We start from the raw sequence: 27584 nt of genomic DNA, 5'->3' as shown, positions 1-27584 counted from the left end.
GCCTGTCTGTGCCCCTGGGCTATTTACCCAGCTGTGGGCATAACGAGTAATTAAGGGACCTTCCCAGAGGTAGATGAGAACTCCTGGGCTCTGCACTGAGTCAGCAAGGAATCGTCTGCTCTGAGCATTTGTGTATTTTTAAAATTGTGTTGATTAGGAAAAAAATAACAAGGTTTAGTGTGATGCCCCGTAAGTGCCAAAAGGGATGGGTAGATAATAGAGACACAGATCTGGACACAGAAGTGTGACAGGAGACACAAGACTTTCTGCAGGCACATGGGGCTCTCGTTAAGGTATCACACATCAGTAATACTGATCAGTAACCATCATGATCCTGTGCAGCCCCCTGCACTGTAGGATCTTGAGAAGCGGCAGTAATGTCTGTATGTCAGTATGAATATGGCCCCATTCTACAGATAGGAAAACTTAGGCACAGCGGGATGTGAATTATCCAAGGTCACCCAAAGAAAAATAGGCCAGATGACAGAGAGAATCCAGGAGCCCTGCCTTCCCGGCCATACCCAGGCTCTGTCAGTCCTGTGGAGAGGGAAATGGACTCCCACGCCAGTGGGGATTGGTGCTTGGGAAGGAGGCTGAGGAAAGGCTGGATGAGGAAGCCTGAGCCTGAACCATCCTCTCCAGGTGAATTCCAGAACTAGCTGGGGTTTGTGAGCTCCCCAGTCTCACATATGCTCCCGCCCAAAGACCTGCCAACTGGTCACTGCCAGTGGGGCCTCCTCGGGGAAACAGACTTAGAAAATGCAGCTCCAACAGAGTGGGTGGAGGGCAGCTGGGGCTTGTCCAAGAGATAGAAGCCTCCCATCCCCCAGAGCTGCTATGGAAACGGGTTCCCTATAGTCAGGTTAGTGTTGTCACATGAAGGCCTGGCACATAAACCCAGGTATCGCAGGCCTGCTGTGAGGTTTGAGGCCTGGAGCAATAGAGGCTTAAGGGATCGTTCAGCAAAGTCTTTCCTTGCTGACCGATATGCATCTTTACTGTTGAGTTGTGCCGACGATCAGCTGAGCCGGCACAGCACGGAGGCCATTTTTATTTTAATGAAGCGGAGGATATTTAAATCCCCGCTTCATTGACTATGTCAGTATGTCTAATTAACATGCCTCTGCCGGCAGAGGCATGTAGTCTAGACATACCCTTAGAGGGTATGCCTACCCTCTCGAACTAGGAGGGTAATGTAGGCATACCGCACTTGCAAATGAAGCCCGGGATTTGAATTTCCCGGGCTTCATTTGCATAAGCGGGGAGCCGACATTTTTAAAACCCCACTGGTTCGAACCCCGTGCAGCGCGGCTACACGGGGCACGAACTAGGTAGTTCGAACTAGGCTTCCTAGTTCTAATTAACTTTGTAGTGTAGGCATACCCTTGAAAATTAACACTAGGTGTTCTATGAACTCTAGGGCTACGTCTACACTGGCCCCTCTTCCGTAAGGGGCATGTAAATTTCAGCAGTCGTCGTAGGGAAATCCGCGGGGGATTTAAATATCCCCCGCGGCATTTAAATAAACATGGCCGCCGCTTTTTTCCGGCTTTTAAAAAAGCCGGAAAAGAGCGTCTAGACTGGCCCCGATCCTCCGGAAAAAGCGCCCTTTTCCGGAGGGTCTTATTCTTACTTTGAAGTAAGAATAAGACCCTCCGGAAAAGGGCGCTTTTTCCGGAGGATCGGGGCCAGTCTAGACGCTCTTTTCCGGCTTTTTTAAAAGCCGGAAAAAAGCGGCGGCCATGTTTATTTAAATGCCGCGGGGGATATTTAAATCCCCCGCGGATTTCCCTACGACGACTGCTGAAATTTACATGCCCCTTACGGAAGAGGGGCCAGTGTAGACGTAGCCTAGGGGTGTTGTAACGATGTACTTCCAATGAGTACACATGAAATCTCATCTCTATTTCTTTACCCAGAATGTGTCTCTAGGATCCTGAGACCAACATGGTTACAGCAATACTGTGAACTAGCTAGAAAGGAAACTACTAGGCTGTGTCTACATTGGCCCCTATTCCATAATAGGGATGCAAATGTAGCACTTTGGAATAGGCAAATCCACGGGGGATTTAAATATCCCCCACGGAATTTGCATTATCATGGCTGCCGCTTTTTTCCGGCTTGTAGATAAGCCAGAGAAAAGCGCCAGTCTGGACGCGATCCTCCGGAAAATAAGCTCTTTTCCGGAGGATCTCTTATTCCTACTTTCAATGGTAATTAAAATACATTTTCATGTGTAACGGTCTCATAGAAATACTATAATTCAGGTATTATCTGTAACTAACCTTAAAGGTCGGCATTGTTGGGAAACTAATGCAGAGTGAGTCTGTGGTATAAACGTGGAAACTGAGGTATGCCACCTCACAAATTAACACATAGGAAAAGGACTGAGGTCATTCTTCTGTTTTCTTCCAATAAGCAAGGACATTTGCAAAAAGAAGGGCATGTTTAAGGTTGTGGTTCTCAAACTGTTTGGCCCGTGGGCCACCTGGCTCAATGCAAACCTTTCTGTGAAACAACAATGGAAACTCGCCGTTAATTACAAGATTGCACTGGAGCCATTTTGCCAGTGCTGCAGCTGGGGGGAATGGTTTCATTTAACCAGTAAGAAAGAAAATATGAAATTATTAGACAGATCAAGCGGTCAAGCTTCTGCTCTCTCAGCACCTGGTGTTACCTGCCTCCTCTGGGCATTCAGGCCCAGTGTTGAAAGCTGGAGTTGGGCCAGGGCAGATACCAGAAGGTCAGAGTCCCAGAAAGGCCTGAGGCAAACCAAGAGTCTGGTCTCAGGAGTCCGGCAGGGCCAGGCTACAAAGTTGTCAAATCAGGGGAGCACAAGGCACATGGCCTACAGCAGCGGGAACCCAGCAGCCTGGACAGCTTCTTGTTCCTGTGCTGAATTCCCATAGGAGCTGTGGACCCACCAGGCCCCATGGCATCCTGCCCAGCAGATGCCAGGACTGGGCCCTCTTTGGGATTCCAGGCTCTGGCCTAGCTACTGTTGCCAAGGGGTGCATTGCAGCACCTAAGGGCCTATGGCCGACGCTCCGGACCTGTGACTTTAGTGCCCAAACAGGGATGGGGCAGAGTGGATATTAGGAAAAACTCTTTCCCTAGGAGGGTGGGGAAGCACTGGGATGGGTCCCCTAGGGAGGGGGTGGAATCTCCAACCCTAGAAGTGTCTAAGTCCTGGCTTGACCAAGCCCTGGCTGGAATGATTGAGTTGAGGTGGGTCCTGCTTTGGGTTGGTGGCTGGACTCGATGACTCCTGAGGCCTCTTCCAGCCCTATGATTCTATGATTCTATGGTACGGAGTCCTCACCTCCCACCTCCCTACAATTGATGTGGTGAAGTAATGCACCCACCTTTGTTAACAAATTCAAAATCGCTTGGCTCAAAGACACCGATTAAGTTAAAACATAAAGCAGATCTATTAAGGACAGAATGATGAATTCGATGTGATTATGGCCAATAGCAAACACTCCGACCCAGGTTACCTGGGAATTGAGACAAAATCACAATCTAAGACTTATACTAACTAGACAGGATTGGACTCGCCAGTATCTCCCTCTGATTGATGACACAAGCAGTCTTATAGATTCCCAAGTAGCCAGTTGCATCTACTTTGCAGACTGGGCTCCCCTCCGCAGGCCTCCTGCCCTACAAGCCAAAAGGTGTTGAAGTGTGGGGGAGCGAAGAGAAGTTGTGTCACTCGCGGTCTTTTATTGTTTCTTCCAGTTTGCTAGAAAGTCTGTGCACATGACATGGGAGATACAGCCCCAATGGCTGGATATGCTGATTGGTCTCTATCATCCCTCCCAGGAGGCTTCCTTCTATAGAGTTCCGGTGTTGGAGGATTCTTCATTAGATGAGGGTTGATGACCACAATTAACAACATCTGGCTAACCCATTGTTGTACCCGAAAGCCTGTTTTGGAGTGTTTCCAGGCCAACATCATAAAATCATAGAATCACAGAATACTAGGACTAGAAGGGACCTCGAGAGGTCATCGAGTCCAGTCCCCTGCTCTCATGGCAGGACCAAATACTGTCTAGACCATCCCCGATAGACATTTATCTAACCTACTCTTTAATATCTCCAGAGATGGGGATTCCACAACCTCCCTGGGCAATTTACTCCAGTGGTTGACTACCATGACAGTTAGGAACTTTTTCCTAATGTCCAACCTAAACCTCCCTTGCTGCAGTTATTGTAATAACTCACACATTGCAAGCTTTCATAAAATACTATGAAGTACATGCAACCCAATGAGTTACCAGTTCTTAGCAGAATAAGGCTTAATGATACTTCACAAGGCATAATAGGTATATATATATATATATATATATATATATATATATATATATATATAACTACAATGGGTACTCCGGGGTCCGGAACGTCACAGAGATGAGAAGGGGCTTGGGAAAGAGTGTAAGCTGCCTTTTCCTAGCCTATCCCTTTTACATATATTTTAGTAGGAATGCTGGTAACGCAAAGCCTGCACAATGTAATTTGTCCTGTATGAGTTGGCTTTAGCGGTAGTATAGTGGGATCCGTAAGGGATACTATATCTTCTAGAAATTCTTTGTTCCTAATATTTCTTTTTGGAAATTATGAAAGACCCTGTGGCGAAATCGGCAGTTGGGTCAGTACACGGATGGATGTGTGACTCAGCTCTTTGTGAGCTTTTGATACCTAAATAAGACCAGAAAATGCCAGACCCAGCTAACCATCTTCTTGAATTAAGGACTCAGGTCTTCTTGCACTTAACCACAAAACTCCCACTTTTCCCATGTCCAGGGCCAGATCCCAGGTGATGGCAGGTGGTTGTATTCATACATATTCCAAAGATATCTCAATACCATAATCTAATCAAGTATGTGTACCCACAAAATCTTAGGGTGCGGATTGCCAACTTTGGAGAGGCAGTAATGATGCAAAAAGAGGGATAAAAGCGGTGAGATAAGGAAGTTTGGGGCTCCAGACATAGTTGTCTTCCACGTCAAGTATTTCTTCCTGTAAACTCTTTGATTTACTTTACTTATCCTTTCTAAGTCTCTGTTTCTAAAGGGTTCAGCTACACTACAAGCTTCTTTCAGAATAAGCTTTTCTGGAAGAGATCTTCTGGAAAAGCTTATTTTGAAAAAGAGCGTCCACACTAGAGGGAAGCCTTAAAATTAGGCCAAGTCAGACTCCCCTAATGGGGACATGCTATCTCAACTTAGAGCCCCAGGAGGGACTGGGAAGGAATAAGTTTAGAATGGCCCCAGGGAGGGGCTATTTCAAAATAGCAGCAGTGGAGCATCTACGCACACCCTCTTATGAAAAAAACTTTTTTGGAAAAGGGCCTAGTCCTCATGGAAAGAGGTTTACGGCTGTCAGAAAAAGACATCCATTCTGCCGACTTTCTGTTGAAATCACAGAATGGCAGTATGGAAGCTAGTATTGTTTTTCCGGAATATCGGCCGTTATTGTGGAAAAATGATGCAGTGTAGATGAACCCTATGTTTCCTACTCGAAGTCGGCACCAAGGTCCCACAGGTGGAGGAAGGCTAGACCTTTCAATCTCGGCTGTTGGGAGAAGGGGAGGCGAATACAGGTTTTTGTGTGAGGTAATGCTCTCTGTATACTTCGATAGCTACGTCTACACTGGCATGATTTTCCGGAAATGCTTATAACGGAAAACTTTTCCGTTATAAGCATTTTTGGAAAAAGCAAAACTACACTGGCAGGATGCTTTTCTGGAAAAGCACTTTTTGCAGAAAAGCGTCCGTGCCAATCTAGACGCGCTTTTCTGCAAAAAAGCCCCAATCGTCATTTTCGCGATCGGGGCTTTTTTGCGGAAAAAAAATCTCTGCTGTCTACACTGGCCCTTTTCCGGAACAGTTTTCCGGAAAAGGACTTTTGCCCGAATGGGAGCAGCATAGTTTTTCCGGAAAAGCACTCATGATTTTACATTAGATCGTCAGTGCTTTTCCGGAAATTCAAGGGGCCAGTGTAGACAGCTGGCAAGTTATTCCGGAAAAGTGGCTGATTTTCTGGAATAAGTGGCCAGTGTAGACACAGCCATAGATAAGTATAATCAACAGAACCAGGTTTGTATTAAAGTTATCCACAAAGGTGATTCAATCATCGCTGTGTGTGCTTTTTTCCATTTTAAAACCTGTCATCATAAAACTTCTTGTAATTTGATACTATCCTCATTGTGAATGTGGGTGCTGTTGTGGACCCTCAGACCTACTCCAGTAGTATAACCATCTGTGATCTGGGGCATAGAGAGCAAAACCTTGAACCTTCTAGTCAGACTGGCAAGCCTTACTCACAAAAATTCTATTATACCCCTTTCCCAGGCTACAAGAGGCTGGGTTGGGTGGGAGGAACATCAGAAGTCCAAATACCAGAAAAGTATGTCAACCCTATGGATTGTAAATAGACAGATTCCACAGTTAATAACACTGACACAAACAGTGAGGTCAGGAATGAATTTCATTATATCTTTCATTGTCCAGTAAGTGATTCAGGAAAACTGCTTCTGAGTCATGTTACCAGCAACAATACATGGATCTTGCTCTGAGAGCCAGAGCATCAGGAAGAAATTTACTTGCCCTTAACAGTAAACAGCTGGAGAAGACTGTGCCGGATCTGTTTGGTCCTCACCCCATAGATGATGGGGTGCAGCATGGGGGGAACCAGGAGGTATATGTTAGCAGTGAGAATATGGAAATGCAGGGTCACCTTGTGGCCAAACCGGTGCGTGAGGAGGGAGAAGAGAGCTGGGGTGTAAGAGGATAAAATGACACAGAGGTGGGAGCCGCAGGTCCCAAAAGTTTTCAGCCGGGCGCCATTTCTTGGGAGGGTGAAGATGGCCCTGAGGATCTGGACATAGGACACACTGATAAAAAATGCATCCAGACCAATCACAAAGAGAGCCACAAAGAGGCCATAGTAACTACTGACCTGGATGTTGGCACAGGCCAGCTTCACCACAGCCATGTGTTCACAATGTGAGTGGGAGATGATGTTGGTTTTGCAATATGGCCACTGTCTTGCCAGCAAGGGATAGGGCAGTATGAGTATGATGCCACGCAGCAACACAACCACACCAGTCTTGGCCACCAGGGAATTTGTCAGGATGGTGGAATGTCTCAGGGGATCACAGATGGCCACGTAACGATCAAACGCCATGGCCACAAAGATCCCAGACTCTATCACTGTGAAACAGTTAATGAAGAACATCTGGGTGAAGCAGGCGCTGAAACTGATCTCCCTGGAATTGAACCAGAAGATGCTCAATGTTTTGAGCATGATGGATGTAGGAAGGACCAGGTCGGTGATGGCCAGCATGCAGAGGAAATAGTACATGGGCCCATGGAGGCTCGGCTCCCTCTTGACTATGAAGAGGATGGTGAAGTTCCCCAAGACAGCAATGATGTACACGGCGCAGAAGGGGATGGAGATCCAGCCATGGAAGGTCTCCAGGCCAGGGATGCCCAACAGGATGAAGGTAGAGGGGTTGGTGAAGTCGGTTGTGTTGTAATCTGACATGGAGAAAGTGAAAACCTACTGAGGAAGAACGCTGTTTCCTGCAGGTAACACGTATTCCTGTGGTGTCCTATGTATGCCCAGAATCTTGGGGGATGGTCTCAGACTGACTGCCTGGATGGAAAGACAAGTTTAATGTGAGATACTACATAGAATCATAAAAAAAGAACACTAGAACTGGAAGGGATCTTGAGAGGTCATCGAGTCCAGTCCCCTGCCCTCATGGCAGGACCCAGTACTGTCTAGACCATCCCTGATAAATGCCTATCTAACCTGCTCTGAAATATCTCCAGAGATAGAGATTCTACAACCTCCCTAGGCAACTTATTCCAAGGAGTCCAGTTTTACTCTCTCCTCCTTGTGACACCCTTTTAGATACCTGAAGACCGCTATCATGTTCCCTCTCAGTCTTCTCCTTTCCAAACTAAAGCCCAGTTCTTTTAGACTTTCCTTCATGGGTCATGTTCTCTAGACCTTTTATCATTCTTGTTTTTCTTCTCTGGACCTTCTCCAATTTCTCCACATCATGGAAACACCTGTATTTTCACTGCCGTGACCGAACAAAGACAATGTTTGGAAATCTAATGGGTGTCCTGGAGAATGGCTCTGGACTCATGCTTAGTTTTAGCCACTTGGTCTCTATGAACAATGTAACACCATGGTCACCAACCAGTTGATCGCGATCTACCGGTAGATCTCAGGGGCTCTAAAAGTAGCTCTTAAGCCCTCCCTGAACTGCGTGCCTGCACAGTACATTTACATTAGATTTCCTCATTTGAGGAGCAGCTACTCACCAAGCAACAACACAGGTGAGTAGCTGCGAGGAATGGTGGGAACTGGGAGGTCGGGAGGGCTGAAACATCCCAGCCCAGACTGTGGCTTTCAGCTGAAAGAGGCTGCCCTGTGCTCCAGCTTATTGGCAGCTTCTCCTCTGCACCTGCCCACGTGGAGCTTGGTGCACCCTGGCTGAGCACCATGGCCAGCTGGCCGGGCAGCCACTTCTCTTCCCTCCAGCCCAGCTGCCCTGCGCTCAGCCCAGGGAGGCTGTGTCTAGCTCCAGCTGTGCTGGAGCAAGCTTCCCAGGCTGAGCGCAGGATCACAGATGCCCATCTGATGGACTGTATACGACTAGCAATCTCAGACTACCACCCAGACTTCAAGACACTGGAAGATACTGTTCAGTCACAGGTGTCACACTGAGACTTTGATATTGGAAAAAAAATATATAATTATCAATACTTGATTTTAGATTTACAAAATAGCAGAGAACAAAATGTATAATTGTAAATGCTTCATTTGACATTTAAATAGCATGAATTAAAAACAGACCATTTATTTCATAACTATAAACATGTGATTTTAATTTTATATATTGCATAATTTTAAAATAAACTGTTTAACAGAGTGTATAAGGGCTGGTGATAGCAAGTGATGGACAGGATAATAGAGAGGGTGGGGCTTCAAGGAAGGGGTGGGGTGGTAGATCTTCGCCTGTTCTGAGACTTAAAAAGTGATCTTGGGTGTAAAAAGGTTGGAGACCACTGATGTAACATGTCAAAATGGGGGATTTTGAAACAGGCTGTGAGAATGCAGGAGGCTGCCACATGTAGACACGGAAAAGTCTGGCACTGTGCAGTTTAGAGACGAGACAAAGAATGGGCAGATGATATAGGAAAAGCAAATGAAGAATCAGCAGGGGTAGCCAAGATAGTCTGTAACAGGAAAAACTTAAACAACGAATAGTTGAGTAGCACCTTGAAGATTAACAAAACATCTTATTCCTGAAAGTAGGAATAAGAGATCCTCCGGAAAAGGGCTTTATTCCGGAGGATCGCGCCAGTCTAGACGCTTTTTTCCGGCTTTTCCCCAAGCCGGAAAAAAAGCGGCGGACATGTTTATTTAAATCCCGCGGGGGATATTTAAATTCCCCGCGGATTTCCCTATTCCAAAGTTGGAAATTATCATGGATATTTCGTAATAAGGGCCAGTCTAGACGTAGCCTGTTGGTATGGCTACTCTAGCCACCCTAGTCTGAACTAGGGTGGCTAATATAGTCATTCGAACTTGCAAATGAAGCCCGAGATTTAAATATTAACACTTTTAATTCCAACTACTGTTACTCCTCCTGCAGTGAGGAGTATCGGTAGTTCGAATTAAGAGTATTAATTCGAACTACCTAGCCCGTGCCACGTGTAGCTGCGGGCAGGTAGTTCGAGCTACCGGGCATTTAAAAATGGTGGAGCCCGGGAACATAGAATCATAGAATCATAGAATCATAGAAAAATAGGACTGGAAGGGACCTCAAGAGGTCATCGAGTCCAGCCCCCCGCCCTCAAGACAGGACCAAGCTCCACCTACACCATCCCTGACAGATGTCTATCTAACCTGTTCTTAAATATCTCCAGAGAGGGAGATTCCACCACCTCCCTTGGCAATTTATTCCAATATTTGACCACCCTGACAGTTAGGAATTTTTTCCTAATGTCCAATCTAAACCTCCCTTGCTGCACTTTAAGCCCATTACTCCTTGTCCTGTCCTCAGAAACCAAGAGGAACAAATTTTCTCCTTCCTCCTTGTGACACCCTTTTAGATATTTGAAAACCGCTATCATGTCCCCCCTTAATCTTCTTTTTTCCAAACTAAACAAGCCCAGTTCATGAAGCCTGGCTTCATAGGTCATGTTCTCTAGACCTTTAATCATTCTTGTCGCTCTTCTCTGTACCCTTTCCAATTTCTCCACATCTTTCTTGAAATGTGGCGCCCAGAACTGGACACAGTACTCCAGCTGAGGCCTAACTAGTGCAGAGTAGAGCGGCAGAATGACTTCACGAGTTTTGCTTACAACACACCTGTTGATACAACCTAGAATCATATTTGCTTTTTTGGCAACAGCATCACACTGTTGACTCATATTCAACTTGTGGTCCACTATGACCCCTAGATCCCTTTCTGCCATGCTCCTTCCTAGACAGTCGCTTCCCATCTTGTATGTATGGAACTGATTGTTCCTTCCTAAGTGGAGCACTTTGCATTTCTCTTTATTAAACCTCATCCTGTTTACCTCTGACCATTTTTCTAACTTGCTAAGGTCATTTTGAATTATGTCCCTATCCTCCAAAGAAGTCGCAACCCCACCCAGTTTGGTATCATCTGCAAACTTAATAAGCGTACTCTCTATCCCAATATCTACATCATTGATGAAGATATTGAACAGTACGGGTCCCATAACAGACCCTTGCGGAACTCCACTTGTTATCCCTTTCCAGCAGGATTTAGAACCGTTAACAACAACTCTCTGACTACGGTTATCCAGCCAATTATGCACCCACCTTATCGTGGCCCTATCTAAGTTATATTTGCCTAGTTTATCAATAAGAATATCATGCGAGACCGTATCAAATGCCTTACTAAAGTCTAGGTATATGACATCCACCGCTTCTCCCTTATCCACAAGGCTCGTTATCTTATCAAAGAAAGCTAACAGATTAGTTTGGCATGACTTGTTCTTCACAAACCCATGCTGGCTATTCCCTATCACTTTATTACCTTCCAAGTGTTTGCATAGGATTTCCTTAATTACCTGCTCCATTATCTTCCCTGGGACAGACGTTAAACTGACCGGTCTGTAGTTTCCTGGGTTGTTCTTATTCCCCTTTTTATAGATGGGCACAATATTTGCCCTTTTCCAGTCTTCTGGAATCTCCCCTGTCTGCCATGATTTTTCAAAGATCATAGCTAAAGGCTCAGATACCTCCTCTATCAGCTCCTTGAGTATCCTGGGATGCATTTCATCAGGACCTGGTGACTTGCTGACATCTAACTTTCCTAAGTGACTTTTAACTTGTTCTTTGTGAATCCTATCTTCTAAACCTACCCTCTCTCTGCTTGTATTCACTACGTTAGGCACACCTCCAGACTTCTCGGTGAAGACCGAAACAAAGAAGTCATTGAGCATCTCCGCCATTTCCAAGTTTCCTGTTACTGCTTCTCCCTCCTCACTAAGCAGTGGGCCTACCCTGTCCTTGGTCTTCCTCTTGCTTTTAATGTATTTATAAAAGGTCTTCTTGTTTCCCTTTATGCCTGTAGCTAGTTTGATCTCATTTTGTGCCTTTGCCTTTCTAATCTTGCCCCTGCATTCCCGTGTTGCTTGCCTATATTCATCCTTTGTTAGTTGTCCTAGTTTCCATTTTTTATGAGACTCCTTTTTTATTTTGAGATCATGCAAGACCTCCTTGTTAAGCCAAGCTGGTCTTTTGCCATATTTTCTATCTTTCCTACACAGCGGAATTGTTTGCTTTTGGGCCCTTAACAACGTCCCTTTGAAATACTTCCAACTCTCCTCAGTTGTTTTTCCCTTCAGTCTTGCTTCCCATGGGACATGCAAATGAAGCGCAGGATATTGAAATCCCAGGCTTCATTTGCAAGTTCGAATGACTACATTAGCCACCCTAGTTCGAGCTAGGGTGGCGAGTGTAGCCATACCCTAGTACTTCCAAAAAGTTAATTTCTCAAATCTGAAGCAAATTATCTGGAAAATGGAATGGGAGGAAATATCCAGACTGAAAATTGGGAATGAAAATGGTGAGCTGATGAAGAAGGGATTGTCAGGTAACAAAAATGCCATGATTCCACAATGAAGAACATGGCCAACTTTGCTCAAAACTCAGTTCAACTGGAAACTGAATGCAATGATTAGAAGGCAAAGAAAGTAATAGAGAATAAATGGAAACAAGGAAAAATGGATAGCGAGAAAAAACAATTTGGAAGTCATCAAAATTGATGAGAGATTTTAAAGATGTTAGGAAAAAAATTCACACTTGGAAGGGCCGTGAGTCACCAAAAGGAGGTTATTGGGTATATAAAAAACAAAGAAGTCCTGGAAATGACTAGGATACCCTGGAGAGAAAGGAAACATATAAATGCTGCATTCGGCAATAAGCAGTGTTAGGTATTAATAGAATCATAGAACACGAGAACTGGAAGGGACCTTGAGAGGTCATCGAGTCCAGTCCCCTGACCTCATGGCAGGACCAAATACTGTCTAGACCATCCCTGATAGATATTTATCTAACCTACTCTTAAATATCTCCAGAGGATGTTTGGGGATATGGGGATTCCACAACCTCCCTGGGCAATTTATTCCAGTGTTTGACCACCCTGACAGTTAGGAACTTTTTCCTAATGTCCAACCTAAACCTCCCTTGCTGCAGTCTAAGCCCATTGCTTCTTGTTCTATCCTCAGAGGCCAAGATGAACAAGTTTTCTCCATCCTCCTTGTGACACCCTTTTAAATACCTCAAAACCACTATCATGTCCCCCCCCTCAATATTCTCATTCCTAAACTAAACAAACCCAATTCTTTCAGCCTTCCCTCATTGGTCATGTTCTCTAGAACACCACCTTCTTATCTTGAGGAGGTGAAATACTTTGCAGTCCAATAACAGGCAAGGAAGATATTAAACAGCATCTGCAATTGAACTTTAGAATGACAAACACCAGAACGACAAGGTGGCCTATCAGCTCCTTGTCTATTTCTGAAGTACATAATCAGGCACCAAGAGAGGAAAAAGTAGAAATCCAGGGCAGGCCAATGTGGTGTGTGAATTATTTTAAAAAATGAGATTTTTTTTTTTACAATAAGTGTGTCATGGCTACCAAACAAGGGAAAGGTTTTATGGGATTAGTTCCAACATTTTTTGGAATAAAATTAACATCATTCAGGGTTTATAGATAGGAGAGCTTATCAAACAACCCAACGTCATCCTTTAGTGAGAGCTAACCTTCTGTTAATCATGGGAATCTCTCTGGCACAACAGACTTTGAGTTTTCAGAGACATTTGATTCAGAGGAGAAAAATGGACACGACCCGCTATCGAGCACATGAAAAATGGACTAAAACATGGCTCACAAACAGATCTGAGAAAGCAAGGGTCATCGGGCCATTGTTAGAGAATTGGGCTGCTCCTAGCTGTATTTTCCATGGATCATTTTTCAGCCTGTTGCTTTCAATATTTTCATCAAGCATGTGGAAGCAAATACAAAACCAGTGCCGAGACAATGTGCACACGAGCCACAGACTTACACAGGAGGTTGGGGCAGGCATATTGATTCATCTGCAGTGTTTGGTGAGCAGAATCCTTCCAAACAAAATGTTAAAATTTAATCAAATATTCATTCACAGCCTGTGGCTCTGTGCCTTTATGATGTAAAATGCTAGTGTACACCAGGTCCTAGTCAAACACAAGTGCTACGTCTAGACTGGCATGACTTTCCGGAAATGCTTTTAACGGAAATGTTTTCAGTTAAAAGCATTTTCGGAAAAGAGCATCTAGATTGGCACGGATGCTTTTCCGCAAAAGCACTTTTTGTGGAAAAGTGTCCGTGGCCAATCTAGACGTGATTTGCGCAAAAAAGCCCTGATCGCCATGTTTGCGATCAGGGCTTTTTTGCGCAAAACAAATCTCAGCTGTCTACACTGGCCCTTTTGCGCAAAAGTTTTGCGCAAAAGGGACTTTTGCCCAAACGGGAGCAGCATAGTATTTCCACAAAAAGCACTGATTTCTTACAGGAGGAAGTCAGTGCTTTTGCGGAAATTCAAGCAGCCAGTGTAGACAGCTGGCAAGTTTTTCCGGAAAAGCGGATGATTTTCTGGAAAAACTGGCCAGTCTAGGCACAGCCAAGTTATGGGACCAGTACTGAGATTACAGGGTGGAATTAATAGCCAATAGCCTGGCTGATCTAATAGTCCCTTTGACCTTGACACCTGTGAATCAATATATAAATCCAGTAGATCAGGCATTTATATTTCTTTTGTATCCCAGCATACTAGTGAGGGATCATTGATTCCATTGAAAATCAGAATATATAAGACTGAGAAATGAAAAGTGTTTTCACCGTCTGTATGTGGCGTGAGGAGCTCCTTGCCACCAATATTAGAGTGGTGCAGAGAGTAGTCAAATAGGATTCACAAATGGATTGGCCGTTGTAGGTGTTGCCGGTGGTACCAACTCTAGTTAAAGCTGACTAATACCTTGAATTAAGAGACCTCATTTTCAGTTGCTTATAAGATTGCCGGCTTTTAAGCACTTACACTGAACTCTCCTATGTTGGGTGTCTCCTTCTGGCTGAACTTAAAAAAAAAATTCAGGTACAACAGTTCAGCCAACTTCTGGAATGAAGCTCGGAGTGAAGGTTCCTTGCCCAGGTTGAAAATGATTCCTGTGAGGAATCATTTTCTAGCACCTGCATGTTTCCCAGCAGCTAAAAGCAGGTATCTACCTCCCCTGAACAGCCACGGTCCTTAACAGCAAAAGGAGGAGGTGACAACCTCTGTGTTTTCATGCTCAGCTGGCTCCTGAGATGTTTATTCAGTTCCTACTCCAATGGGACTTTTGCCTTAGTGGGCTCTGAGCAAACTACAGGCCACAGCCTCAGAATTTGGACTTGTATTAAACATCCAATCAGGTCTAGTCAGCTTGGGGCTGGGGGCCTTCAGCTGGGGTGGGTGGGGTGCGCAGGAAAAAAGGGGCATTTTGGCCCATGATCCTGGAAGGGACTCAGCACCTGTGCCAAGCAGAAAGGACGGGAGGTGCATAGTGTGTCCCCTCACCGCTGCCTTGCCCGGGGTGTGTCCGGCTTGTGAGCGTCTGAGCAACAATGTAGGTACCTTAGAAATCTGAGATGAGAAGATCTTCCCTGGGAATCCTCCTCAGGCAGCCGTGTCCCACGCCGCTCTCGGCCCAGCGTCTGCAGCAGCCTCCCACGCCGAGAACCGGCACAGGGCTGTGTGTGCACCATGTATAATGCAGCTCTGTGCTGTCCCAATGGGGTTCATTCAGCCTCCAGTGGAAAGAGGGATGTAAACAAGCTGGAGACAAGCTGCTCCACCCTTCTGTGTGCTTCATCCATCTGTAGAAGTAAACAGCAATTAAAGGGCCTTCCCAACAGGGGAGGAGAACTCCTGGGCTCTGGGCTGAGTCAGGGAGGAATTGGCTGCTCGGTGTGTTTGTGGGTATTTCACAATTACAGTTGACTAGGGAGAATATTGGGGATAATGCCTAGGTCTGCAGAAGGTCTGATAAACGCTCGAGGTGGCCGTGTAGACAGAAACCAGAGCGATCTGGACACAGACACCCAAGGGGGAAAGGAACACTGTCTGCAGAGACGCGGGTCTTTCGCTGAAGGACCAGAGATCAGCCCTTCTCAGGTGAAACTTTGATACGGTGCAGCGTCTTTCCTTGAAAGAGCTTTAAATAACGTGTGAAAAGAAAGTCACTCTGAACCTATCCCCATTGTACTGTGGCACAGGAAGAGATGAAATGGCCAAGGTCAGAAGGTCTCTCGCACAGTAAATGAGCACATGAGAAGAAGGGAAAGGAATCTGGTGTAGCAGGACCTGTCCATTGGGTACGCCGGTGTGGCAGACTTCCCTGGTACACAGCCTGGAACTGGAATCCTGCCTACCCTCTCGTATACCACCTGGATCCGCTCACACTCTGTGAGTCTATGAACAGCCACAACCATCTCCGGTCTGGCACTTACCACACTATATAGACACTCACACACACAACTGCTGCTACATGGATCCTATCACCAGCCACTCATAAACCAACAGTAGAGACTCCCAGCTGTTCCCTACAATTCCCTGCCTTAGACTCATTACTTGAACCATCTCACCCTTGTCAGAAGCCTGATAAGTGCAGGTATATTACCCAGTGTGCCCTTCCCTCAATGTGGGGAGAACAATGCACCAGCCTCTGTTCCCGAACAAATTGCCCTTTTATATTCTAAGACTGTTTTAGGGACAACAAAACAATGTAAAACACTTTCATGAACAATAGAGAGAGATTTTAATTTCAGGGCATAAGAACGGCCATGCTGGGTGAGACCAAAGGCCCGATGTCCGGTCTTCTGACAGTGGCCAATGCCAGTGGCTCCTGAGGGAAGGAACAGAACAGGGTGTTAGAACATAAGAACATAAGAACGGCCGTACTGGGTCAGACCAAAGGTCCATCTAGCCCAGTATCCTGTCTGCCCACAGTGGCCAGCACCAGGTGCCCCAGAGAGGGTGGACCGAAGACAATGATCAAGTGATTTGTCTTCTGCCATCCCTCTCCAGCCTCCGACAAACAGAGGCCAGGGAAACCACATGATCCCTCTCCATTTCCAGAGTCTAGGGACACCGTTCCTACCCGTCCTGACTATAAAGTACCGATGGACGTACCCTCCATGAATGTATCTGTTTCTTTTTTGAACCCCGTTAAAGTTCTGGTCTTCACAACATCCACTCGCAAGGATTTCCACAAATGGACCGTGTGCTGCGTGAAGAAAATCTTCCTTTTTTTGGGTTTTAAATCTGCTACCTATTAATTTTGTTTGACGATGCCTAGTCCTTATCCTATGGGAACAAGTAAATCACTTTTCCTTATTCACTTTTTCCACACCAGTCATGATTTTATAGACCTCTATCCTAACCCTCCTTAGTCTCCTCTTTTCTTAGCTGAAAAGTCGAAGTCTTTTTAATCTCTCTCGTCATGGAAACAGTCCAAACCTCAAACCATTTTTGATGCCCTTTTCTGAAGCTTTTCCAATGGGCTCTAGGCCCACTCGCGGAGTGCAGCTTCTCTTCTGGTACCTCCCTCTTGGGCTACGCCTACACAGCTTCCCTGTTCTGCAAAAGCCTATGCAAACGAAGCACGGATTCACATATTGGTGCGGATTAGCATATTTTGCACAAGAGCCGTCCTTCCTTATTTTTTCAGGAAGAACGGCTCTTGCGCAAGAGGGGTTTTTTGTGCAACAAGGCACTGTGTAGACGGCTCCTTTTTGTGCAAAAACCTCTTGCGCAAAAATAGTCTCTAATTAATTATGGAAATGAAGCGTGCCAATATGCTAATCCATGCTTCATTTGCATAGGCTTTTGCGGAAGAGGGAAGCTATGTAGACGTAGCTTTGGAGTCCAGGCCTGCATGTGAAGCACTAAGCCCCTGAGATGAGTTTTTGGCCTGGTTCCTGCACACTCTAATTGCTTCTGTACCCCCTTCCCAGAGCTCCCCTTGGGGTTCATGCTTCTTCCAATAGGTCAGGGCTCTTCCCCACTCTGCACTCCCAGTGCAAAAGGTGAGGGCCCACAAGAGGCCTTGAATACCTCGCCTCTATAGGCTCTGCTTACAAAATCTCCTCAGAGTCACAGATGCACTGACTCTAGAAGACAGGCTACCACCGGCAAATGATTTTTTTAAAAGAACCTTGAAAAAATCAGGAAGGAAACTTGAATTCTGCCCCCCCAGGGTACCCCAAGATCGTCTGCAGCTAGCGAGCTTCTTTCACACCAACAGGCATGAATCCAAAGATTAAGGCAAGACTTCACAACACACCGGCCACATCTAAGTCATTTTTCCCGGCATTAATAAAATGAAATAGTTACTTGATTACCACCCATTTGAAAGCACTTTCATGAGCAATGCCAGTCCAGGAATTGAACTACTAAAATGCATCTCAAGAGAAGACCGATATAGTGACGACTACTTTTTTTGTTTTGGCTCCCACCTGCAGGCTACGTTTGGGTTTGAGCCCCATGTAAACCCAAACCGCACCGTGGGGCGCAATTGGGCTGTGGGCATGTTGAGTAGCCCTAATTTAAGGACTGGGTCTGGAGTGCTTTGACTGCCTTTAGTTTCCTACCTGAGGTTTGTGTCTGAGTTTAGGTCCTAATAAATCTCTTAATGCACTTCAGGACTCCTCATTGTACGTGCAAACACACAGAACATATGTATTCAATGGGATTACAGGCTCTTGAAGGAGAGGTTCTTTGGCTTGTTTGCATAAAGCACAGCTGAGTTATGTATCTTCATGATTTAAAACCAATTTCCATAAAATATGGGGTGGAGAACTTCAGTCCCGGGAGCCAGATGTGACCTGAATCTGGGATTCCCTTCATAAGAACATAAGAACGGCCATACTGGGTCAGACCAAAGGTCCATCTAGCCCAGTATCCTGTCTACCAACAGTGGCCAGCACCAGGTGCCCCAGAGAGGGTGGACCGAAGACAATGATCAAGCGATTTGTCTCCTGCCATCCTTCTCCAGCCTCTGACAAACAGAGGCCAAAGACACCGTTTTATCCCCTGGCTAATAGCCTTTTATGGACCTAACCTCCATGAAATTATCTAGCTTCTCTTTAAACTCTATTATAGTCCTAGCCTTCACAGCCTCCTCTGGCAAGGAGTTCCACAGGTTGACTACACGCTGTGTGAAGAAGAACTTTCTTTTATTAGTTTTAAACCTGCTTCCCATTAACATTCCCTTGGGAAGCTCATGTTCGCACTCAAGAAACCTTCTGTTCCCCTGTAGGGTGGGAAATCTACTAGCCTGTGCCCCCCTCAGTTCTGGTGTGTGAGGGGAATGTGGGGTCTGTGTGTGTCTCCTTCCTAGCTGGGGGCCACATCACTTGTGCGTAACCCCTGACTGATGTTTTTCATGTGGGTCAGCTGCCCCTAGAGCTCGAAACTGTTCCCCACTCCTAGGACAGAGACTTAACAGGGTCTCTCTACAGATTTAGTAACAAAGTAAGAAAATACTTTACAATTGTAAGCATAGCCCATGTCCCGTATGTAACTTGCTACAAGATGACAGAATATGTTAGCGTTAGAGCTGACTGTGAGTATTATTCATTATTTTATTTTTTACATATATAGGACTTAGATATAGGGTTGTTGCCAGCTAATTCTTCAGTCAGCTGGAGAGACAGAGAGAGAGAGAGAGAGAGAGGGCTTTCAGGAGCCTAACGATCCCCTGTGATCCCAGGAGTAGTACCCCCCCCAACAACATCTGAAATGGCTACTTCATAGGTCCTGGTGGGGAAGAGGATGGTCCAATGACACAAGGGAAGGGTAGCAGAGAATAGGCGTAAGCGACAGAGCAGGGGCGGAGCTTTGGCAGAAAGTTGGAGCGATGGGTGTCCAGCTACCAGGTGATAACCCAGTGAACTTGACACATGCCGATACTCCAGTTGGTACGCTCATAGAGCACAGTGCAGATGTGAAAGAGTTTAATGTCTCCCTTATTCCCCAGCAAGAGATTCAGGGAGGAGGGCCCATTCTCAGGTTAGCAGCCAGCCTTGCACAATGCTCACTCTGGGTATGTCTACACTACAGCACTAATGAGAACTAACTTAATTCAAATTAGTTAATTCGAACTAAGCTAATTCGAATTAGCGCATCTAGACCTAAAAACTAGTTCGAATTAGCATTTTGCTAATTCGAACTAGCATGTCTGCATTGAGTGGACCCTGAACCGGGGTTAAGGATGGCCGGAAGCAGTGCCGGCAGGGCATCAGGCTAGGACTTAGAGCGTGAAGCTGCTGTCTCAGGCTAGCCGAGGGCTGTGCTAAAAGGGTCCTGACCCCCACCCTGGACAGACAGTTCTCAGGGGTTCCCCACTTGCAAAGCAGTCCTGGCTTGGAGTGCCCTGAGTGCCCACACTCGGCACATCACAGCACTCAGCCACCAGCCCGGCTGCACTTGCCACAGGCTGCCATTGGGGGGGGCAAGCACGGGGCTGCAGGAGAGCTTCCACCCCGAGGAGCTGACAGAGCCACCCCAGTCCTTCCCGTCAGAGGCTCGTACCAGATTCCTCCCTCACCTCCTTCCACTTACCCCTCCCTAACCCCCCCTTCCAGATGTACAAAATAAAGGACACGTGTGTTCAAAAATAGAAACTCTCTTTATTGAACAAAACTGGGAGAGACTGGGAAAAGGAGATGGGAGAGGGGAAGAGAGAGGGTGGGAGAGGGGAAGGCAACTAAAATGATTAGGGGTTTGGAAAGGGTCCCATATGAAGAGAGGCTAAAGAGACTGGGACTTTTCAGTTTAGAAAAGAGGCGACTGAGGGGGGATATGATAGAGGTCTATGAAAGCATGAGTGGGGTGGAGAGGGTGCATCAAGAAAAGTTCTTCATAAATTCCCATAATAGAAGGACTAGAGAACACCAAATGAAATGAATGGGTAGCAGGCTTCAAACTAATAACAGAAAGTTCTTCTTCACAAAGCAAATAGTCAACCTGTGGAACTCCCTGCTGCATGAGGCTGTGAAGGCTAGAACTATAACAGAGTTTAAAAAGAAGTTAGATCAATTCATGGAGGTTGGGTCCATGGAGTGCTATTAGCCAGGGGGTAGAAATGGTCCCTGGCCTCTGTTTGTGGAAGCCTGGAGATGGATGGCACGAAACAAATGGCTTGGTCGTTGTCTTTGGTCCATCCCCTCCAGGGTCCCTAGTGTTAGCTGCTGTCGGCAGACAGGCTACTGGGCTAGATGGACCTTTGCTCTGGCCCAGTACGGCCATTCTTATGTTTTTATGTTCTAAGATCAGGGCTCAGGGTCAAGGTCTCACTCGACCACCTTGATTTTCATGCAAACCTGCACCTGGGTGGCCAGGCTGGCAGCTCTCCTGCCCTAGATGGCCACTTTCCTGTGCCTAGTGTGGAGGTCGTGGACATTGGAGGCCTCCCCCCAAACCTGGATGAGGTCCACGATGTCCGCACTAAACCAGGTGGGCGCTTGCCTCTTGCAACCCCAGGCAGGCTCCCGGGAGTCACCAGCCTGGTCCCGGGAAGAGGCGGAGGGCTGGGTGGCAGCAGGTGGCTGGCTCATGCTGTGCCATGTGCAGGGTCTGCTAGCTGGGTGCTGGCAGGCTTGCACCTGGCACGGGCACCGTAGCCAGACCGTGCCCCTTTAAGGGCTCCGGGGCCGTGAGGGGGGCAGACGAGTTTCCCTGGTGGTGCCCAGAGTGGCCACCAGGGCAAGCAGGAGAGGGTTAGCCTCCCACTAGTTCGAATTAAGTGGCTACACAGCCCTTAATTCGAACTAGCTAATTCGAACTAGGCGTTAGTCCTCGTGGAATGAGGTTTACCTAGTTCGAATTAAGCGCTCCTCTAGTTCTAATTAAGTTCGAACTAGCGGTTTGTATGTGTAGCGCCTATCAAAGTTAATTCGAACTAACGCCTGTTAGTTCGAATTAACTTTGTAGTGTAGACATACCCTATGAGAGCAAGGCCACCAGGGGCAAACAGTTAGGTCTATTTATGTGAAATGAGCTTCAGCAGCCTATCCCGTATCTGTTTGGTCCTCACCCCATAAATGATGGGGTTTAGCGTGGGAGGCACGAGGAGATTTATGTTGGCACTTAGAACATGGACATGCAGGGGCACATTGTGGCCAAACCGGTGTGTAAAAATGGAGAATAGACCTGGGATCTGAAACACCAACATGGCACAGACGTGGGAATTGCAGGTCCCAATGGTTTTGAGCCGGGAGTCTTTTGTGGGGAGCCTGAAGATGGCCCTAAGGATCTGTGTATATGACATCACAATAAAAAACACATCCAGACCAGTAATCAAGAACACCACAAAGAGGCCGTAGTAATTACTGACACGGATGTCATCACAAGCCAGCTTCACCACGGCCATATGTTCGCAGTAGGTATGGGGGATGAGATTTGTTCTGTAATAGGGGCAACGTCTCACCAGGAAGGGATAGGGCAGTACGAGAATACCACTGCGCAGCATCACGGCCAGGCCTATTTTGGCAACCACGGGGCTTGTCAGGATGGTGGAATGTCTCAGGGGGTGGCAGATGGCCACGTAGCGATCTAAAGCCATGGCCCCGAAGATCCCAGACTCCATTGCTGAGAAGCACTGAATGAAGAACATCTGGGTGAGGCAGGCATTGAAATTGATCTCCCTAGAATTGAACCAGAAGATGCTCAGCATTTTGGGTACAGTGGATGTGCCCAGGACCAGGTCGGTGACAGCCAGCATGCAGAGGAAATAGTACATGGGCTCATGGAGGCTCGGCTCCATTTTCACAATGAACAGGAGGATGAAATTTCCCAAAAGGGCTGTGGCATACATGGCACAGAAAGGGATGGCGATCCTGACTTGAGCCATCTCCAGGCCAGGAATACCCTGCAGAATGAAGGTGGAGGGGTTGGTGAAGTAGGTTGTGTTGGAATCTGACATAGTGTAGGGGTAAGGTGTCCTTCAGGAAGAACTGTCTTTTACATGCACCGTGTGTTCCCCTGACGTCTTGAAGGTGCCCACGTTCCTGGGTGATGGATGTGGTACAAATACCTGGAAATTGAGAAAATGGTAATATGAGATATTGGTACGTGACATGACATGCACGAATGGGAGCTGTTCTCAAGGTTGAAGAGAACTGGTTGCTCTTCACAGAGAAACATTAATATTTCATCATTCACAGAAATGTAATATGAGCAGCTGACCCACTAATGCAAGTCCTGTATCTGATGGTGTCCAGGGAATCAATAATTTTCACAACTTGTTATGTGAGAAAGCTTAATAGGTAGCCCCAGGAAACAAGGGGGGGGGGGGGAATGCTAATCGTTCTTCATTCATCCTTAATGCAATCAAATCCTAGCTAGAGATTCCACAGGTTCACCTGGTAACATCAAATCTGGGAAAGGGAAAACAAAAAACAAAAACAAATCTTTGCCAAGATATGTACCAGGTGGAAGATCCCTTCGGGTACATCTACACTTGCTTCCTCGTTCAAACTACGGATGCAAATGTAGCCAACTGAAATTGCTAATGAAGCGGGAATTTAAATATCCCGTGCTACATTCTCATAATCTCACCAACGCACGATTCCGCACCCCAGCTGATTCGAACCAGGACGTGCTCTCCGGAACGCGTTAGTTCGAAGCAAACCTCTTGACAATCGAAAAGTAAGGATGTCTATGAAAGAGAGGAAAATAAACAATGGGAATGATTGCATTTAAATGGACACACATTGAAGAGTTCCCAACCAGTGATATTTTAGTGATAGAAATGTAGCCGGTCTGGTGTAGCTGAAAGAAAATACAGGACTATGTAGCACTTTAAAGACTAACAAGATGGTTTATTAGATGATGAGCTTTCGTGGCCCAGAAGTGGAAGTGGGTCTGGCCCACGAAAGCTCATCATCTAATAAACCATCTTGTTAGTCTTTAAAGTGCTACATAGTCCCGTATTTTGTTTCAGTGATATTTTAGATACTCAGGGCTCTACAAGCCAGTTCCCCTAAGCTCAGGCAAAATTTGTCAGAACTGATGGGCAGGAAAAATTCAGACAGAAAATTGAGAATGAAACTTGGTAGTTCTGAAGAGTTGACCAGATAAAAGTTAAGCCATGTACAGGCAGTCCCCGACTTACGCGGATCCGACTTATGTTGGATCCGCAGTTACAAACGGGGCTCGCCCCGGAGGACACGGACTGCGGGACCTCGCGATCCTGCCGCCCGTGTACTCCGGGGCTTTCTCCGCGTCTCCCTGGTCTGCAGACCAGGAAGACGCGGAGCAAAGCCGCGGAGGGGCTCGGGCAGCGAGGCAGCCCAGGCGCGCCTGGGCTGCTCTGCTGCCGTCTTCCACGAGGCTTTGCAAAGCCGCGGGGGGACTCAAGCAGCAAGGCAGCCCGAGCCCCCCCGCGGCTTTGCAAAGCCTCGGGGAAGCCGGCAGCGGGTCAGCCCAGACGCCCCGCGGCTGTCCCGCTGCTGGCATCCTCAGAGACTTTGCTCCCCATCTCCCTGGTCTGCTGGTCTCCAGCAGACCAGGGAGACTGGGAACAAAGCCGCGGAGGACCCAGGCGGCGGGACCGCGGTGCGTCTCGGTCCGCCGCCCACGTCTTCCTGGTCTGCTGGGGTGGGGGGGGCACAGCTAGTACGCCCCCCCCCAGCAGACTAGGCTTTTCTCCAGACGCCTGTGGCAGAGCAGCTGGGGCGCTGCCGGTTGGTCCCGCAGCGCCGCTCTGGGTGCTACTGGACCAACCCGGCAGCACCCCAGCTGCTCTGCCCCAGGCGTCCTGATTCAGCTGCTGCTGGTCAGTTTCAGCAGTGGCTGAATCAGGACGCCTAGGGCAGAGCAGATGCGGTGCTGCTGGGTTGGTCCAGTAGCGCCTGAGGAGCAGCGCTACTGGAGCAACCCAGCAGCACCCCAGCTGCTCTGTCCCAGGTGTCCCCAAGTCAGCTGCTGCTGAAACTGACCAGCGCTGACTACAGGAAGCCTGAGGCAGAGTTGCTCTGCCCAGGGCTTCCTGGAATCAGCTGCTGATCAGTTTCAGCAGCAGCTGACTTGGGGGCGCTTGGGGTTCTTAAGTTGATTCTGTATGTAAGTCAGAACTGGCAGTCAGTTTCAGCAGCGGCTGAATCTGGACGCCAGTTCTGATTTACATACAGATTCAACTTAAGAACAAACCTACAGTCCCTATCTTGTACGTAACCCGGGGACTGCCTGTACAATAATAAAAGAGCCTAAAACAGCCACAGACCTGGTACGAGGCCCAAGGCCTAGTCAAGAGTAGAGAAGACTTTGTTAATATTCAGCAAACTGAAGCTGAGAGGAAAAGGTAGACTCTGTTCACAGGACTTGGTAAAAACAGGGTTGATATTAGTCACTGGCCGTAAACCCGTTCCAGAGGGATGCTACCAAAACACCTCAGTAGAAGATAGCTTGGTGCTAATACACTTCCCAGAGATAACAGGAACCTACCAACACAGGCTCAGGACCGTATCCAGCATGGCAGCAGGATAGATAGTGATGTATTCACAGAGCCACCCTGTGCAAAGTCATGATATCTAGGCATGTTAGAGGGTGGTTTCCTAGAATGTGCAGAGCGATATGTAATTTGTTTGTACCTGTGTAGAAAAATGTACCCTAAGGGGATTGTGCTTGTCCAACCTAGGTGAGAGTGAAGAATCCGGTCACTGACCGAGCTGAGTTCATTGTCAAAGGTTCACATTTTTTAGCGTCCTCCTTGGACTCATCTAAACTAAAGGGGGCTCGTCTACATTGGCCCCTTTTCCGGAAGGGGCATGTTAATTTCACGAGTCGTAACAGGGAAATCCGCGGGGGATTTAAATATCCCCCGCGGCATTTAAATAAAAATGTCCGCCGCTTTTTTCCGGCTTTTAGAAAAGCCGGAAAAGAGCGTCTACACTGGCCCCGATCCTCCGGAAAAAAAGCCCTTTTCCGGAGGATCTTATTCCTACTTCAAAGTATAAGATCCTCCGGAAAAGGGCTTTTTTTCCGGAGGATTGGGGCCAGTGTAGATGCTCTTTTCCGGCTTTTCTAAAAGCCGGAAAAAAGCGGCGGACATTTTTATTTAAATGCCGCGGGGGATATTTAAATCCCCCGCGGATTTCCCTATTACGACTCGTGAAATTAACATGCCCCTTCCGGAAAAGGGGCCAATGTAGACATAGCCAAGGGGAACATCGACTTAAGATACACAAATACAGCTATGTGAATTATACAGCTCGAGTCGACGCATCTTAAATCCCCATCCATACAGCGGAAAGTTGAGAGTAACAAACACTCCCATCAGTTTCCCTTTCTCTTCGTGAGGAGCAGGAGTACCAGCACCGACGGGGGGGGCCATCTCTGTTCAAATTAGTGGGATTTCACTAGACCCATGAAAGCAAACCCCAGAAGACTGACCAATATCGATATTCTGCACAGTGTGGACACGGTCTTAGTATCTACCAGGCGGTGTTACTGTGCTGCTTTACAAAAACCTGGGGGGCACCTTCGATCTGCACCTGATTTTGTGGTCTTTGGGGGCGCTCTCAGAGACTGCTGTACCGGTTACCCAAGCAGAGCCAGTTCAACACACAGGGGGAGCACAAACATGCAGCCGTATTGTAATAGAAATGTATATTCCTGCGCATCCAGAAATATAATTTATGCTATCATGTGTCGAAAGTGTCCGTCTGCTATGTACATTGGGCGAACGTCTCAGACACTTCGCCGAAGGATCAATGCCCACAAAACAGATATCAGACAGGATCACAAAGAAAAAACAGTTTCTTGCCATTTCAACCAGAAAGGACACTGTCTCAACGACTTAACTACCTGCATCCTACTACAAAGACCTTTTAAATCTGCACTTGAAAGGGAATCCTCTGAACTGTCATTCATGCTAAAATTCGACACTCTCCAGGGGGGTTGAACAAAGACATCAAACTACCTTACCCATTACAAAGATAGCTTCCCCAATTATCACCTCTAATACCATTAGCTCACAGACATCTACCTCTCCCCACCTCTAATATCATTAACTCACAGACATTTACCTTCCTTCCCCCCCCCACCCCTGCATTCCCCTTCTGTTCTGAAATGTGATTTGTCCTTTTCATATGTGTTCTTTTTTTTTAATTGTATCCTTTGGTGTATATGGTTGTGACTATTTTCTTCCACTATTTGATCTGAGGAAGTGGGTCTGGCCCACGAAAGCTCATCACCTTATAAACCATCTTGTTAGTCTTTAAAGTGCTACATAGTCCTGTGTTTTGCATGCAGCCGTATTGTAACTCTCATTGCATAGAGCTAAACACCTATCAGGCCAGCCCACCAATAACCTCTGACCACACCATGATACCACAGGTAAGGAATAGGGATACTCTGGCTAAAAACCCAGTCCGGTGGCAAAATGAAGGAAACAACTGAACCAAGACATAACGTGTTTGAAACAGGAAGGAGAAGAAATATAGACAGCAAACAAAACGCATTGTAATTGATGAAAATTGATAAAGGATGTTAAAGACATCAGGGAAAGTCCATGCTTGAACAAGCTAAGAATCACAAAAGTGAGGTTAATTCGTATTCAAGAAAAAAATCCATAAAAACTTCAGGCCAAGCCCTAGCGGAAGTAGCGGCTCCTGTTCATACTGCAGACATGGGTGATGTACTTAATGCATTGTTAGTCGCTTGGAAAGAAGCATTGTCATGTACTCGGATCACATGACGTGACAAAATACTTTCTGGTGTAGTGGCGGGTGATAAATGGCATCTACAGTAGAAGGTTAGAGTCCCGAACTGACTGATGAACCCCACCAGAATGGAGAACTCACCGATCAAGGCAATCTGGCAGCAGGAGAGCAAAAACAGATCCAGAAAAAAGGCAAACACGAGGCAGCACTACTATGGCCACAGAGCCATAGAATGACAGAATATTAGAAATAGAAGGGACTTTGCGAGCACCCTGAGGTC

The 27584-nt window shown here is 46.8% G+C and overlaps 2 protein-coding genes across 2 annotated transcripts; both read right to left on the bottom strand.

The window, feature by feature from the left end:
• Positions 1–6600: 6600 nt before the first annotated feature.
• Positions 6601–7548, bottom strand: LOC102458893 (olfactory receptor 52R1-like). Its single transcript, XM_075896963.2, has one exon. It carries the CDS (start codon positions 7546–7548, stop codon positions 6601–6603), a length of 948 nt encoding a protein of 315 aa, XP_075753078.2.
• A 14073-nt stretch (positions 7549–21621) lies between these two features.
• LOC102459139 (olfactory receptor 52N4-like) lies at positions 21622–22660 on the bottom strand. The gene has a single exon (XM_006116207.4). The coding sequence runs from the start codon at positions 22561–22563 to the stop codon at positions 21622–21624; it is 942 nt and encodes a 313-aa protein (XP_006116269.3). The 5' UTR covers positions 22564–22660.
• Positions 22661–27584: the final 4924 nt, after the last annotated feature.

This window comes from Pelodiscus sinensis, chromosome 1 (assembly GCF_052426305.1).
Source record: "Pelodiscus sinensis isolate ZL-2025 chromosome 1, ASM5242630v1, whole genome shotgun sequence".
Taxonomy (NCBI): domain Eukaryota; kingdom Metazoa; phylum Chordata; order Testudines; family Trionychidae; genus Pelodiscus; species Pelodiscus sinensis.
Note: the sequence above shows the minus strand (reverse complement) of the source record. Positions and strands in the feature narration are given on the sequence as shown.

Bases quoted from the DNA above. Each gene is read 5' to 3' on its own strand.
- LOC102459139 (XM_006116207.4), bottom strand. From the start codon at position 22,563: ATGTCAGATTCCAACACAACCTACTTCACCAACCCCTCCACCTTCATT.
- LOC102458893 (XM_075896963.2), bottom strand. From the start codon at position 7,548: ATGTCAGATTACAACACAACCGACTTCACCAACCCCTCTACCTTCATC.